Below are 17,415 nucleotides of genomic sequence, written 5' to 3'. Positions count from 1 at the left end.
TGACTGATTATGTGTTTGGATGGTCATTTAGAGAGAAGTTAAATGAATACTATTAATCCACATTATCTTTGAAAAATGAAGAGACATAGCAGATGATAAACGGTCAGAAAATATAATTTATTTTGGAAACAATTTAGTGAATTACAAAAAAGCATCACTCATGGCCTCACAAAAAAGACAAATGCTGGTTTGTTTTCTCCAACATAATGCTCTGTATCAATTCAGACTTGAACAGGACGATTTCTAAAATACATTTAGGAAAATAGAGCACGCACACACACACACACACACACATACACCATGCTTATCAGCAGTACAGTATAAATGGACTTGGTACCTTATCACAATAATTCTCACAGTACAGTGACCTTCAAATAAAGCGTAGGTGCCTACCGCAGTAACTACAAATATAATCCAGAATTCCATTACATTTCCTTTGACTGTGCTCTTGCACAGAGGTCCAGATTCATGTTTCTCTCACACACAGCTTCGACGTCTACTCAAGACTGTCAGCTTCACCCCTACCTCTCATAGAAAACTCAAAACTCTTCAAATGCAGGCCATTGCACAATCAAGACTGTAAGGAGATTTATAACCAACGAGACAGTATAACACAATGCTCTCAGAACTAGATGCAACCAAAGGCAAGTTAGTAAAAGTACACACAAGAGAACATTACAACGGCAAACATTTTGACGTCCTTTGAAATATTGGATCCTTAGGCACTTTCCACTACAGAAAAATGCTCACAGTGTATGCTTCATGACTGGCTGTCACTTGAAGAGGAAAACAATGCGTTGGCAATAAATACACATGTTAAATACATGATAAGTCAAACACAAAGCATATTTTCACAAGATCCCATCACCCACTTCCCATAAAACCAAAACACAGTCTTTTGTTACAGGAGTCAGTCATAGGCTGAGCCAAACTTTAAAAATAATATTACAATAAATTACAGTTAAATACAACCTTATGAAAGTACCTGAGAAAGCAATAAGATAATTGTGACATCAGAAGAGGAGATTTGATAATGCGAGGCAAAACATATTGCCATCAACACCACTAGGTGGCAACCAAGTGGTTTCTATATTTATGACCCAGTACCATGGATACGGACACAAAAAAAACGGGAGGGGGATAAATGGACGGATCTATGCTAAATTGTCTACTGTGTGCAAAATCTCCAGGGAATAATTGGTACACAGTGGCTGTATGGTCTGCTCCAGACATACACTCCAAAATAATGGTCTTCACTTTGAAATATTGACACAGTAACTAACCCCCTGAAATATTCAACAGTGCAGAATAAATGAAAGCACACTCTTGGACAGACATGGTGTACTTTTAACTAAAGGGAACCATAAATGCTATCGTAAATTCAACTACACCAAATCACCAATACGACAGACAGTGCTTTTAACAAGATGTTAAAGATTTGCTGATGTCAGCTTTTCTGAGGAATACTGTGCTGTGTATACAATCCACGCTGTAACACAAAACTGACTCACACACACAGTTTTAAATACAAGTCACTGTCTATAGTCGCAGAGAACAGGAAACACTTCACATTCAGAACACATTAGAAGCTACTGAAGTACATACATTGCCACAGTCTTCTGTCATAAAGAAGACTAGCTGTGTCAGTGAAAAAGTTAATAAATTGCAACATTCTGATTGTTTTTGGTTTTTTTTGTTTGTTTTTTCAATCTATGACTCTTATAAGATATCCTTGTGCAAAACATGTTTGTTGTTTTCATAAATGTAAAAAGTAGTATATACTGTAGAAATTAACCACATATGTAAAGCTACTGGTCTTATATTACTGAAAAGGTATCTTGAGTTATGGGGAAAAAAAACAAAAGCAGTGTGCATGATCGGTATTGAAAACCTACTGATGAATCTTAAAGCATTGTAAAGAAAAATAGTTCTATTTTTTAAAATGTCCCCAATGTTGCTGTGTTCAGACAGTCTGCAAAGTAAACGACTTTGGGCAAAAGACGCAAGGATGACAAGATAATAAAAGAAGTGGAGCAGGCGGCACGATGAATGTGCTCATTAAATGTCATCTCTAACATAGAGTGCTTGGCTGCATACGCATCGGAATGCCACTCATGCCCCCAGGAGAGGCCCACTACAAAGAGCACAAACATTCACTCACACACACACACACACACACACACACACACACACACACACACACACACACACACACACACAGTCTTGTGTCATACACACAGACAGACAAAGTCTCAACACGCATGCACACAAAAAAGGACATCTCCCTCACACTCAACACATATAGTCTCTCACACACACACACACACACACACACACTTTATCTCACAGTCACGTACAGGTGCAGCCATCCATGTATTCACACACACCTTCCTTGTATAAACAGGGAGTGCCTCTCTCAGACATGCAAACACACATGCACACACACACACACACTCAGGTGTACCAACATTAAACCAGCAGACCCTATATTACTGCTGGCCATTGCAGATCAGACCACCGGCCTTTCGAGTTTAAAGCCACGGGTCTCCCTCACACGATCCATTAAAGAGAGTGCTGCCGGCTCTCACAGCTGATCAGCAAAACCAGTCAATCAGCGGCAGCCGCTCATTAATAAACCCGTCTCAGAGCCTCGTCTGTGCAATTCACAATGAATCATCTGAGAGAGACCTTAACAGACATAAAAACCTCCCATCGAAAATGTATATGATGCCTCAAAGGCGTTATCTGGCATCATGCCCACAGTCATGGTGTCTGTTGTAATTCAGTGAAGATGATATGTAAAAAGACTGTTCATTTGATTATGACTTTAAAAGTACTACAGTGGATATGGAAGACCGTAACATTACATTGACAGACGACCCTTCATTGTTTTGATTTAAAAGGAAACAATCATGGTCGGGTGTTCCAAGGCGGGCAGTCTGCGGCTCTAGACCTGCTGCACCAGGCGACGGTAGTGTGGCATGACTTTGCTGTCGGGTAGATACAGGGCCATCTCCAGGGCAACCAGAACGGTGAACTCCAGAGGGATCAGCTCCCGCCGATTAATACGGAAACGCTCCTCGAGTTTCTGGAGACGAGAGCGAGAGAACGAGAGAGAGAGAGAGAGAGAAGAAAACAAGAAAAGAGAAGAAAAAACGAAACAGAACAAAGACAAAGGAAAAACAGGAATTAGAGAAGTGAAATCACATGGGACCGTGCCGCTGTCTATCACGTGGCGTTTCGTTTCTTGTGGGACAGCTTGTTCTTCCCAGCAGCAACACCACAACACAAGAGTTGGACGTGATGCACCCTGACCAGAGTACAAGGTGTTCAGTGTGCAGAGTACAGGCCCCTCACCTAACACAGAGTGCACAGGTACACGTGAAATAGGAACATGCTGTGGGGATGACTTAAGGTATGTGTGGCAAGAAAGACAGCTTCCTGTGGCTTCTGTTTCTATATATGTGTGTAGATGCCCACACCCAAAGATGTTTAAATCACTGATGGTTGCAGAACTCTTTTAATTGTGCAATGGTAAATATATAATACCTTACATATTATTTTAAATATGATGTCATTAGTTTAGTATCATAGTGTAAAGAATGTAAAGAAGTCTCTTGTGATTAAAAGATCAAAGATCTTAAGACCAAATTGGTTTTGAATCTGAGACAGTGTTAACCAGCAGGGCGCAGTGTTAAGACCACACCTCACATGCGCAAACACGTACAGTATACAGACAGACAGACCCACATACGGACCCCCCCCCCCAACACCCACACTCACACCCTGCCTGTGGACTCACATCAATGAGCTGCTTGACCTCTTGCTTCTTGAGGTCGCTGCTGATTTTGGCGGCCAGCAGGACGCAGGCGGCCGACACCAGCTTGCGGTTCTGCTTGTTGAAGCGTCCCTGCAGCACCAGCTTCTCAAAGTACACAAAGGCCATGGCCACCGTCACCGGCTGCAGGCCGCACTCCTCGCTCACGGCACGCATCTCCCTCTTCAGGCTGACCGGTAGAGAGGAGGAGAGGGGAAAAGAGGATGAGAGGGGGAAGAAAGGATGTGAGGAGGAGAGTGGTGGTGGGGGGTTTAGAATAGGTCTGAATGGGGACTGCTGTTTGGAGGTTAATGTACTGTACACGCTGGAGTGCTTGTAGAACGAGCCATCAGCACAACAGCCTCGGGCAGTTAAATTATATAACGGCATCTTAAGCCTGTCATCACCCCTAGCGTTGCATCATAAATGTCCGCGTAACTGTCCTGTATGGCCGTTACAATAACAGCTGAATTGAGTGAAAATATCCCCCTCTCCCACCCTCCTCATCCATATGCTGACGTTTCTGTATGGCCACTAGTTTACACGCTTCTTGCTTTCAATCACTTCTCAATCCCTGCATCTGTTTCACAAGGAAATGTGCCTTTACGGTGGTTAAGACACTTAAAGAGGTATTGACTAAATAAAAGTATTCACTAAATAAAGAAAGGGAAATGTTAGTGGTGGCAGTGGTAAGTGGTACCTTCTGATCTTGCTCAGGGTCAGTTTGATGTGGGGGAATTTCTCCTTGAATGTCTCGTTCATGTCCTTCTTCAAGTCAGACGGTTTCACATACTCGATCACAGTTGTCTGGAAGAGACACAGAAGAAGCTTTCATTGAACAAAGAGCCCTTTAACGCTTGCAATACTAGCTAGATTGTTCTAATCTAACAGTTCCTGGTTTATGACTGTGTGACTTATGTCACTTGCACTTTGGAAGTCTTCCTAAGCTCTGGTTAATGTCAGTGTGCGGGCTGGTTTTTCTCTTGGCCCTGGAGGCCGTCATATGAGTTTAGGTCAGCACAGTCCTCCGACAGCATCAGTGCCTGAGGCTATTCTGGCGATTCGTAACAAGCACTGGAATGAGAAACCACAGGAATGGAATTCTACAGAGAATCCCACAATGCAATGCATTCCACTTCAACATTCTAGTTCCCTGCTCTACACCCCAGTCAGAGCCATATAAACAGAGACGGTTGATAAAGTTAACTATAGAATCTTTGATATAAAGGTAGAGTTGCGACAATGGGTGTTCAAAATTCGTTAAGGTCATGTGGTTCATGTAAACTTCAAAAAGTTCCCGGAAGTGATTGACAATGGATTAGAATGCATTAAATAAGCTACTGTTCAATGAGAGACAGCCACAATTTTGGGTAATTGACAGACAATAAATGCATTGATATACAATATTTATAACACAGTGTAATTATTGTGTAAACTGTGTAGTTATCCTACCATTACAACAATATTAAATTAAATTCCAGACCGTAGCCTGCTAAATATCGGAAGGTGACCTTTTCTCCCTTTTACGTATGTGTCACTTAATATTAGTTTCTGTACAAAACCAAGACGGGAGATTCTTTTAGAAAACGCAATACACCCACCCCATAAGTGTAACATAGATCCTATCTAAATTATCGTTATAAAAAAAAAGACCTAGTACGTGACTCAAGAGCTGTAAACAGTGTTTTTGAGACTGCGTGTAGCCTACAAAAGCGCATGGAGATTTTAATTTTGCCACGAGAAACTGTAACACAGCTAGTCTAAGTCTAACATTAACTTGTCTGAATTTTCTCCCCAACGTTTTCTCTGGTAGTTCTTCACTGATCTGAGATAATGAGCGAACGGGAGAATATTTTTTTTTTAAATTACCTACACAGTAACCCCATGGTAATGCGATGCGTGATCATAATAACATATAAAACGTAATAATAGTCCTTGATTAATAACCAGGCTATGAACTCATAAACAACAGCATTTTGTCACCGTTTGTTATTCACCGTGCTCTGAATACAGCATTAAGATGTAGGCTAAAGAGCTTGAGATTCAGAGAACCTGCATGGTTGTGCTCATCCTGTCAGAAAATAGCAATTTGATCAGTGATCATGCATCATATCTGCGCAAGCTTGGTTTGAAACTGGTTTCTGGGGATGGGGTTTCACGATTCTTCACTGGGCTAGTGCCTGCTGTGTTAATATGACCGTGCTAACAGCTGCAGCTCCCTCAAATCTATATAGGTTCTCATGCATATTAGGCTAGCTTTTGCCAATGAAAATGAATGCAACATAAAAAAAAAAAAACAGTAGGCTACTGCTCCTAACTGAAGAAACGTTTACGTTACTGTAAGGAAATTATAAATTATCATTGTAACCATTGTGTGTAAGCAGAAATATTGTTGTGCTGAGTTCTAAGAACAGAGAGTACAAGTTAAGTGTGCACCCAGACAGACAGGAACTGAACCCTGTATGTGTGTGTGCGTGGGTGAGATAAGAGTATGTCACAATGAAGTCGCTATGTCTTGCTTCCTATTTTCTGTGTGCATCTGTACAATAAAAGACACAGCTTTTGGGCTGCAGAGTCAGAGACTGATGGTGTGAGGAATTCTTCCTTACATTAGCAGGCTCTCCTCTTGGTACCAGAGTTTGTGGGCAAAGCCATACTACGTGTTGTGGTTCTTGTATCTATATGTTGGGGTTAAATTCCCTGACAGTTACCAACAATGTTAACAACAAACTCAGCTTCACTGCTGCAAACAAAGTTGGCTATATGCTTCGCCATATAACGAACTAGCTAGCCTTGTGATAACAAAATCTTTACCTTTTGTTTAGTCCACTGAAAATTATCCACATATCAAACGATTACATACACAGTTATGGAGGAATTGTTTTGGGGAAGCAGTTGCACTATATCCCACTTTTGCTGCCTTTAAGCCACTTAAATCCATAGCCTAGATGAGCATTGCGCATGCGTTACAACTTTACGTGATGGTGAAGCTAAATGCCCAAGAAACGTCACGTCATAAAAGTTGTAGGCCTATAATGCAAAAACGTAATGACAGCTTGTTCGTGGTGGTGTAGTGCTGCCTAATTGAAATGGGATAGGCAAGGGTTATCTTATATTCGGCTATTACGTGTGGCATATTTATTGGGCTTTTAGCCTCTTTTAATTTATTTGATGAGGAACTGATAAAGACTGAGCAGCTGAAAAGTCATAGTCGATACATAAATCGTTTATTATTATAATTAGGCTATTGATAGCCTACTATTACTTTACTACTATTACTGTTATTATTATTATTATTCGGATGAGGCAAAGGAATGTAAATCTGAGTCTGAAATGTTGGCTACAAACAGTCTATACTGCTGTAACTGCACTGCTGTTATTAATTGTTAACTTCCGGGAACTATTTGAGGCTTCCATTAGCTGCCATTGTTGGAAAAAAAAGGAACATTAGAGTCAATGGAGTTGTCGCAACTCTACCTTTAAATGGCTCTGACCCGAGTCAGCTCTGTAAACCTAGGAACAGATATCCTGATTTTGTACAGTTCTACACGACTAGAATGAGATTGAGTAGACAAAACCTTCAGATGATGTCGGACACGCACGACTGGGGTCAAGGGCCCTTCACACCAAGAACGATAACGGCAAAAAAATATTGCTCTACCTAATATGAACGACAACATCCACACATAAATGATATCGTTGGGGATCACTTTCAGAGTGATATGGAGAAAGATAAAAAGCTGATGGCCAATCAGAATCCATCCAATTTTGGACATTACTAAAGGGCTCACCACATAGGAGGCGAAGATCAGCACCCTCTTATGTTTGCCACAGGGCCACTGCGGGTCACTCAGGAGGTTGGGGTCGTAGTCACCCAGCTCATCCACACCTGAGGAAGAGAACCAAACTCAGCTTACACACATCATAAAGGCATTTGATTTATAGACTCCTTTCATAACCAATTTCTCTCTCAATGAACTACAACCTTAAAGAATGAAATCACATCAGAATAAAAATGCGTCCTTTTTAAATTACAGCGTCCAGTTCAAGAACGACTCTGACAGAACGGCTCAGATGGATAAGAGGATAGATAACTAGGAAGGATTTGTCCAATCTGAACCGGGTAAAAAAAAATAAAAAATCAACAGATGGAGATGAGATGTTTTAGCCGCTAGTCGACCTCTGGTCCCCTGTAGGCTCTGTTGACCCATACCCGTATCCGCCGTGCTGTTGAGGCGTGCGGGAGTGAAGCTCTTCTGGACGTTGTTGCGGTTACAGGACTTGGCTGTGTTGGCGTCAGGAGGGCCACTGCTCTTCTGTCTCACAAGGGCATTGGTGGGCAGCAGGAAACGGGCATATGACACCGTCTGTGGAGGTAGGGCAAAGAGAACAAAATACACACTCATTCCAATCAGTACATGTCAATGGACACTTCTGTGTGGCCAATTATAGTAATTCTATGTAAGAAGACATTTCTATTTCGGAGCGGTTGTCTGCAGCCACGTGAAGGAAAACAAATCATCAGTGCTTGTGCTCCTTGGTAACTGAAACCTGTGAACCAACAGAGCCCTGGTACTACTGACCCCACTATGGCCTACTACTGACCCCACTATGGCCTACTACTGACCCCACTATGGCCTACTACTGACCCCACTATGGCCTACTACTGACCCCACTATGGCCTACTACTGACCTCACTATGGCAGGGGTGGGCAAACTGTGGCCCGCGGGCCGGATCCGGCCCGCCAAGCACTTTAATGCGGCCCACCAAGCATTTCATTAGGGTATCAGACTGCTCGCTATTTTTTCCCTGCGATAGAGACGACGTTGGCTAGCTTTACTGCAAACTGCTTTTCACTTTCTTAGAGAACGTTTACAATGTCAAAACATCATGATGCATAGAGATGATAGGCCTACTCTTTGTTATCTCCTTTGCAGCAGATCGGCGGCCCTTGAGCCAAAAAGTTTGCCCACCCCTGCACTATGGCCCATTACTGACCCCACTATGGCCTACTACTGACCAGAGTTCCCACTGCCTAGGTGGGTTTGCAGAAAAAACAGATAATGAATTGATGACCCTGATTAAGATAGACCTTTAATAAAATGTTTTATTTAGATGAAGGCAGATTGAACAAAACACTCAGGTGATAGATTTTCTTTGAGAACTTTGAAGTGTGACAGAGCCATGGGAAGATTGATGTTCAGATGAACACTAACCCTGCACAGTACACACACAGTTTGAATGGGATAGAGTTCGGCCAGGAGGCAATTTTACAATGCTACCCACAGCTAGAGACTAGTCTAATTAAAACTGTTTCGCCCCCTATTGATTTAATAAATAGTGGAATGCCATTCTCAATAGGGATCAGTCACATAGACATGGGGGCAATGTGCTTAACTCTAAAAAAAATTCAATATCAAATAAGTCCTACAGAAGTACACCCTAGGTGATAGAGCACTGCAAAGCAATTACATTTTTTTCACATCAGGGAGCTCAATTTCTTAGAACTACCCATAAACAGCATTATATAGCAAGGTGCTCTGGGATCAGTGCAGAGCAATGAAATTCATTCAGTTAAGTTACGTCAGAGGGAACTTTCAGTCTAAATCCCATAAGCGTGGGCTACTGTAGCCACAATCAGCAACATCACTCTGCTGGTTGTCTCCCAGGATGGTCCACTCACCTTCCCAAACGCTCCCAGCTCCACGCCCTCCAGCCCAGGCACCATATCTGGGACGCCCCCCGACGAGTTCCTCGGTCTGTGGGGTTCTAGTTTGGGGTCACTGGGTAAAGGGAAAAAGAAAAAAAATAGAAACAAAACAAAAATGGAAACAAGGACACGTGGGAAAAAAAAAAAGGAAATTTGATGAAAATGATTTTAACAGAACAGAAAAGAAAAAGAAAGAAAAAGAGGGAAAAGAACAAGAAAACAGACAGAGTTAGGCACACAGACTCAGAAGAGTAGAAGAGCAAGGAAAGGACACGGTTATTTCTGCAGTTTACTTCAGGCAATCAATCTATTATTGATACCAAAGACATGAGGTTAGAGTATAGCATAAATCACTGCCACTTTCACAGGTCTGACTAAGAGAAAGGATCAAGCTATCAAGACTGTGACTGCTGTGTACACCCTCACTAAACCTGTAGGGAGGCCCATCGTGATTGAACACATGCAGTCCAAAGGCCCCTCTCAAGCCCTCAAAATGCCAGGCTTCACAGTTCTCTAAATTCCACTACTTGACCACTCTGAGCACCTCTTGAATGACAAATTTGAAGAGAAACTCTCAAAACAGCCTGGAGACCAGACGAATCTTAAGAGCACATTCCGCCATGCTCTGGCAGATCCTCAACTGAGAAATGGTTTGGTGTAAGCCAGGTTACAAAACATGCTCAGCCCAAAAAGAATGGTCACTGACCATTCCAAAACAGGCCAACTGAATAATGACCTACTGTGGAGGACTGCAGCTCTACAGTTAAAGTGTTATTGTGTTATATATATTTTTTTTTTTGCGGTTACAGGGTTTACATGCACATTTGTCTTTTCAAATTATATCCCCACTAAATATACATGGTAAATAAGAGCCCAGTCTCATCTGAAAACAATAGTCAGTGGGGTTATTTCAGGGCACAGCCGTGCTGACAAGTAATATGAGGAAGACCTGCACCAAAAATTCATCTGGTGGTAAGCTACTCCGCTTAGATGTTCAGAGGTGAGAACTTTCTGGTTAGCAAGGTACACAGAAAATAAGCCACTCTTCCTGTCGCTGCCTTTGCATAAGGCACTTTGTTTTAGTTGAGATGTGTGTTTTTGTTCTTAGGTAAGTGTGGTGTTCTCGTGTCTGTACCTGCAGTGAAAGCTCTCCCCATATGGCAGAATAGAAAAAGCAGCACATAGAGACCGCTTGGCACATATCAGCACAATCCTGCAGAACACACACACACACACACACACACACACACACACACACACATATACAGACAGCACATACATACAGACAGAACAAACAGCGTCAATCTTTCTCTACGAGACATGCTGCTGCATCCACACCACAATACATCACAATACAAGAACAGACTCTAGCTAGCCTACTAGCCTAGCCATAGCATTCCTCCACGTGCAGCATTCACAACATACTTCACCGTCTCAGCACTCTCAAAGCCTCCTCTCTCAGAACGCAAACACCATTGAAAGCAACCAAACCTTTCTCAGCCTACATTTCCCAGCCGGCTCACTCATTACTCCCACCAACCGCTAACCACAAGGAGCCTCTTACCCGAACACCAGCAGCTGTCAGCAGTACATCAGCAAATAAATTCATATTCTACCAACCAACTCAGCTCGGCCACCAACACAGACACAGGTTACATAAACAGCTGGTCACCACACACTTGATCCAGGTCTTATACAATGCCGCTCACTCGTTAATCTGGTAAATACACAATTTCACTGGGATATCGGCCTAATTCAGACAAATTATCCTGTCAGTGGCCTACTCTTTGATTGGCCAACACAGAATGAATAAATGAATGAATGAATTAATGAATGGTCATTGAGGCAGACAACATTAAAAGGGACATGCTGCTCCACAGATACCAGGAAACTGGGGATGTGACGGTACACAAAACTCACGGTTCAGTGTCTACCTCAGTTTTGAAGTTCGGTTAATTTTCAATATGGTAAGACTGGGTACTGTTAGCCTAAAATTCTCTGACAATACATCTGTATTGTACCTCATGTCCTGTACCTAAACCGTTTAGTTTACACCCCTACAGGAAACTATTGAATACGCGTAGGAAACAAAGATACAGGAAACAAAAAAAAATCTTAGGCTCTCTGTGTGCTCTTTGCATGAAGTATATGCATAAAGTACAGATGCATGCTTCAACTTTCCACTGCTGTGCTTCAAATTATACCTTCACTTAGGCTACTTTCAAGATGAATCAGGGTTAAATTACAGCAGCTACAAAATCTAGGTCTAAAGAGTCAAAGTCGATGTGATGCAGACATGGTGATGACATGGAGAGGCTGGCAGACAAATTAATAAATCAAAGTGTGAGAAAGAATGGTGTAAATACTGTCTGTAAAAAATGGTGTAAAAACTGTCTGTAAATAGTGCTGTTGACGATGTTGCATGTCACAGCCCAATTCATGCCCACATATTTATGTTGAGTTGAATCAGTGCCAAGAAGGTCACCAACTAGCATATGTATGTGTGTGTGTGTGTGTGTGTGTGTGTGTGTTTGTGTGTGTGGGGAGGGATTCACAGAATAATCCAAAAGGACACTTGAGAAAGAGACAGAGATAGGTCTGGCACGAAAGAGTGATGAGAAGACCCCACAGGCTTCCAGCGATTTATTTCAGTCGCATTCTCCTTCCACAGGGGAGGTGAAATGGGGGGGCTATTCCATTTCACGTTCGCACTCCTTCATTGCTCAGGCGTGCCGTGGCGGTGCTATTTTCAGGCGGCCGGTCTCGTCGGCGTTTCGAGTCTTATGAAAGGCTGATTTAATTCTCTGGCAGAAGCTTCACAGCAGCAGTCGTCGGAGCCAACCTGTTTCCACGTCAGTCTGTTAAAGGGGCCTAACTGAGTTACATACAAGTAAGCGGCCATTACTTATGACTGACTTATTAGATTAGGGAGGAGCTCAACGAGACTTGCTGTGCAGCAGCATCACCTTTAAGAAGGGATTCCATGCTTGTGGGTGCCAGAGACTGTAACAAGTGACCACAGGGCACACTTTACACCTTATCAGTGTTTGACCGAGCAAGAGGTGAGCTGCGTTCAAATTCGCAAAACATAGGCGAACATTTGCCAACAGTTTTCCATTTGCCTGGGCAAAACGTTTGCGAACAATCGCAAACAGTCTGCGGAGGTAGTTCTCTGCGAACATACAGTGGAACTGGACGTGAGCTTGAAGGTAACAATGCAATTACCGTTACAATGGAATGTTAAGACCAAATTGTTCAAATGTATCTGTTCAAACATGTTCACCACGAATGTTTGCCACTGTTTGACAAACTTGAACGCACCTCTGGTTCTATTTGCACTGTTTATAAGGACTCAAATGTGCTCCAACTCTATGCCCCTTGTCTGGACGTGTTTGCTTCATCCATTTAGTGTGTTTTTCGTCTCATCACACACACACACACACACACACACATGAAAGCACCAACCTGCTGCCTCGTGTGTCATACTGCCTCATATTCTTGATGAAATGGACCTTCTTGGATGCTCTCGGCCCAGGAGAGCCTGAACGGGTTTGTGTGCTGTGAAGATAACAAATCAGATCAAAACATCACAACGTCACAACAGTTCATATCCAAAAATACCATGCAGATTATGTTGCTTTACACCTAAAAAAAAAAAGACAGAAAGAGCAGCAAATCTGATTCAACACTATTTGAAGAGTTTGGTTATGTTATTTAATTGTGTATTTCAGGTAATATCAATAATTGCAGTTGTGTTGTAGTAGAGTAGAGTAAAGATAAATCACATAACAACACCCAATTACAGTTTTACTGAAATTACTTGGAAAACAAAATGTAAAAAATTATTTATGAAAATTCATTAAAATGGAGAATATAGCGTTTTGGAACCAAAGTCTTTACGGACATTCCTTGGCGGACTATTTGCAAATGCTCATAATCCAGGGGACCAAAGGGAGAACTGAAAGACTGTGTGCTTTGGAGGGGAATGCACATGAGTGGTACCAGCTGGAGGAATCAGCCTGGCATCAATCACAAGGGAACAGATCTTACATAAGAGGTGTTAATCTTCCAGTCGGGGGCATATTGGGGAGCGAGGTTGGCTGGTGGGTTGGTGAATTTAGAACCGAGACCAAAGGTTGACAACAGTGACCTTAAAGCTTCTTTGAATGTTTTCTTTAATCAAATGGGGCATGCAAGGACACAATAAAACAACTGGCCCCAAGTCCAGTAATAAGCTTCATTACATTTCTATAGCACCTTTCTTAATCTCAAGGTCGCTTACATACAATGCACGTCAATCACAGCAACCTCTGATAATAGGCATGCATCTAGATCTAGCCCTAAGATTGAATGCCTCAGCCCCTACCATTGCATACAGTGCCCAGTTGTTACACAGGGGAATAATGGCTATTTGCTTCCATCATAAAGATACTGGTAACCAGGTGATGCTCAGCTCCCCTGTCAAACATTATCCAGGAATTCTTCTGTTGTGTATACATAGACTGGACACAGAGCAAATGTGGCTTCCTTGCCATGCTAATCGCACATATCCCATTCAACTGCTAAGATTTGTTTACTGCGACTTGTGAACACATTTGTGGCGGAAATTAATGCGAGTTGAAGGAGTGACATAACCACATTGAACGAATTATGTAATGCATCACAACCTCGAGTCTAGCCACATCTGGTTTGACATGACATGCATATGTGAGGCAACAATGTACTGTAATTCAACTACTACAACATTACAACAAGGATAGAGAATAGTGAGTGCTCAACACACAAGGCAGGCGATCTCTGTAACCTGTTGAGACGTAAAGTGAAAGCACAGGGCTCCGCTTTATTATTTCAAATGGACTGATAGTTAATCACGAATCGTCCAAAGGCGCAGGTTATGTTCCAAGGTCACAAAACAGCACAAGATGTTCTGTTATTATTCATGGTACACAAAAGCACATCTCCATTCATCACCACTTCCGAATATATCTAAGTCTATTTAATTACACAACGGGGAAACTGAAACTACCTGTCGAATGTCAGGGCTAAGCGAAAGTAGCCGTGCACCAACGTGTTCAGGATACGTTAAATTCACAGCTAACGCTAACATTTTATCAGGTAATGTTACATTAATGTGTGATACCTGAGGATTTGACAAGTATCTACTTACAAGATGACCATAGCTACAGGATAACGTTAGCAGCTAGTGATTTTGAGGGGAAAGAAACTGAGACCACTTGTTTACACAGGAAACTTATCAGGTCTATACAGATACTACAACACATAGATAACACACACATAATAATATAAGGTAATAATATACTTATTCATAGATAATATAGAAGTCAAATGAAGAAACTGTCTAATTTAATATATTAAAATATTAGACACAGCTTGGCAACATCCAGCCGCAATGCATTCTTCACTGACAGCACAAACAAAGAAAAGCCGCTGCATCATGCAGACGTGGTAAGGTTAGCTAGCTGACTAGCAGCAAAAGCCTTTAAGGAGCGTATTTCAACATGTGATAAACCAAGAAAAACAAAGATGTCAGGGAGGACAGCTTTGTAACAGCATCATGGAACAGTTGGGCCTAACCAATCTGTCGACAGTATACCTACCTTTGACGGACATCTGGAGGCATAACGTTAGAACTCTGAACTGAGATCAGAGTAGGCGACTTGCTAGCTCCAAGAAGGGGATTCTGGGGTCCAGAGGTCGGGGAAAGAGGGGATCCCTGAGACGACAAAGGGTCTGTCTTTCCACTGCTTTCAAACAAGCTCTCACTGACATTACCCCCAATCCCGGGAGATGCCAAAAATAAAACAGGTGGAAAGGTATTAGTCCTCGGCAAAGGAGTAGTAACGCCCCCGCTCACTGAATTTGACAGCTGGGTAAAGGTTCCGTAGCTGCTCGTTGTCGACAACGGTCCGACCATGGAAGCTCCAGCGTCCAGACTTCGGTGCTCGGCAGCTATAGGACATGGGTTACCATTGTTTAAAGGGTACACTGGTTTTCCATCTAAAGATATGTTAGTTAGGAAAAAAAGTGCTGCTTGCCTCCGACGTGAATCTTTACTTTTCCGCAGGTGTACTTTGTGCGTTTTAGTAGCATTTGTCCCTTTGCCACAGTGTGGACCGCAAGCAGCGGCCGCCATTCTAGAGTGTGAAGACATACGTTCAAACACAGACAGACGACGATGAAGCCGGCGAGAGGAGTTGTCCACGCCTACTGCCTGTTGATTAGTCAAAATTGCTGTATTATGCGTGTATCTTGAGTCTTTTAAAAGACAATTGGTTGTCGGCTCTTTGTTCATAAATTTGTAACGAATACTTAAGTCTATGGCGGGATACATGAAAGCATTTTAGACTCAGTCGTAGCCTAATTTACTAGAGTGGGGAGTTCTCTAAAATGATGTGTTAATGTAGGCTAGGCTACAACTATCCCGACAGGCGTGACAGTAAATATCTGCAATTACTTAGCATGTAAGAGCAACATCCTCTCACACACAATGTAGGCTAGCCTAAATTAAGACAGTCCCACAACAATATTTTCTCAGACATGAATGAGTAGCTTGTGGACAGGGATGGATTACTGCACGGGCCTACCGGGCCCAGGCCCAGGGGCCCAAGGGGTCAGGGGGCCCTGAAGCCCAAGTCTTTGCATGGAATCATTGCCTCAATATCAACAAATCAGGATGTAGGCTATGAATCTGATTGAATTTAGTATTGGCCATCCCCAAAATGCACCAGAATACAGAAAATCACATCAAACAAATGAAAAATGTTCTGGGGGAGGACTGAACTGAAAGTTCATAATCCGCCCATGCTTGTGGAAAGGGTGAATGTTGGCTAACATGAACCTGTCTAAACAGCCTTAGAAATGAATGACAATAATCCACAAATTTGTAAAGCTAAATATCCTCTTTTGTAGGCCTAATTGTTCACCACTATGACATCACGGCCCCTAAGCACATTTACATAACAGCTGGCTGTGGCACACACAAATGGTTGGATCAAGTTGGATGGAGGTTTGTCTAATGTCTACTATATGGGTCACTGTTCAAGAATGACAAATCAGCTTTAATTTGTTCTCTTCCAATCAGGCTACCCCTCTGATAATTCATAGTTTGAATTACTGACGTGTAATGTAAGCACAACCCTGGTGATTTGATATTTAAAGCTTACCTCAACGAAAGGACGCCTTTGCAAGATTCCATACTAGGGTTGGAGAGATCCATGCACTCTCTGAAGACCCACTGGTCACCATTATTGTCTAAATAGGCTGTCAGCCAGTCCATTTATTCAAACACATAAGCTGGAGATGCAGAAAGACTACAGAGATTATGAAAACATATCTCTCATCCGCTCGTTTAGATCTGGACTGTTGGCTAGTGTTTCGTAATCTACTGATTCATTACGTGGGAAGATGGGATTTAGCTCCTTAGTGCCACTCAATCTAGAACTATCTGTTTTTCCTCCTGCAGTTTACTAAACTATGTGTTGGGTACAAACAGCTAGTTCTTCCTGTGTCATCTCACAGTGCACACACACACAATCTCTGGTCTGCTCTCTCTCTCTCTCTCTCTCACACACACACACACACACACACACTCACAAGGGTGATTCTCTCCTGACATCTGATTTATATTATCCTGACTTTGCTTATGTCAATCATGCCAAACACTTAAGTACATCTGATGAGTACTGGTCTGCACTTGTTGTGACCCCCCCACCCCCCTCCCCCACCCCCCTCCCCCAACAGACACACACACACACACACACAACACACACACACACACACACACTTTGCTTTGGACACAGGGGTTAGGGCAGCTTGATGCCATGTCTGGCTTTTGGTATACATTATGTAATAAGATGTTACGTCATT

The 17,415-nt window shown here is 42.5% G+C and overlaps 1 protein-coding gene across 3 annotated transcripts; it reads right to left on the bottom strand.

Annotated features, from left to right (window-relative positions):
- Positions 1 to 98: 98 nt before the first annotated feature.
- cables2a (Cdk5 and Abl enzyme substrate 2a) lies at positions 99 to 15,682 on the bottom strand. Of its 3 annotated transcripts, XM_076275581.1 has the most exons (10): positions 15,585 to 15,673; positions 15,147 to 15,498; positions 12,994 to 13,086; positions 10,664 to 10,741; positions 9,502 to 9,601; positions 8,031 to 8,184; positions 7,609 to 7,706; positions 4,518 to 4,624; positions 3,803 to 4,007; positions 99 to 3,088 (listed from the first exon to the last, which is right to left on the bottom strand). In XM_076275581.1, exons 1-10 carry the CDS (start codon positions 15,637 to 15,639, stop codon positions 2,948 to 2,950), a joined length of 1,383 nt encoding a protein of 460 aa, XP_076131696.1. In that variant the 5' UTR covers positions 15,640 to 15,673; the 3' UTR covers positions 99 to 2,947. The 3 variants fall into 3 exon arrangements, with proteins under 3 accessions (XP_076131696.1, XP_076131694.1, XP_076131695.1); XM_076275579.1 differs by having other exon boundaries at positions 15,147 to 15,682; XM_076275580.1 differs by lacking the exon at positions 10,664 to 10,741 and having other exon boundaries at positions 15,147 to 15,682.
- Between the last annotated feature and the right edge of the window lie 1,733 nt (positions 15,683 to 17,415).

The sequence above is a fragment of the Alosa pseudoharengus genome, unplaced genomic scaffold (genome assembly GCF_046254945.1).
Source record: "Alosa pseudoharengus isolate Yale_2024_CS ecotype anadromous, Long Island Sound unplaced genomic scaffold, YU_APseudo_1.1 YU_APseudo_1.1_scf_9, whole genome shotgun sequence".
In the NCBI taxonomy this organism is placed as follows: Eukaryota; Metazoa; Chordata; class Actinopteri; order Clupeiformes; family Clupeidae; genus Alosa; species Alosa pseudoharengus.
Note: the sequence above shows the minus strand (reverse complement) of the source record. Positions and strands in the feature narration are given on the sequence as shown.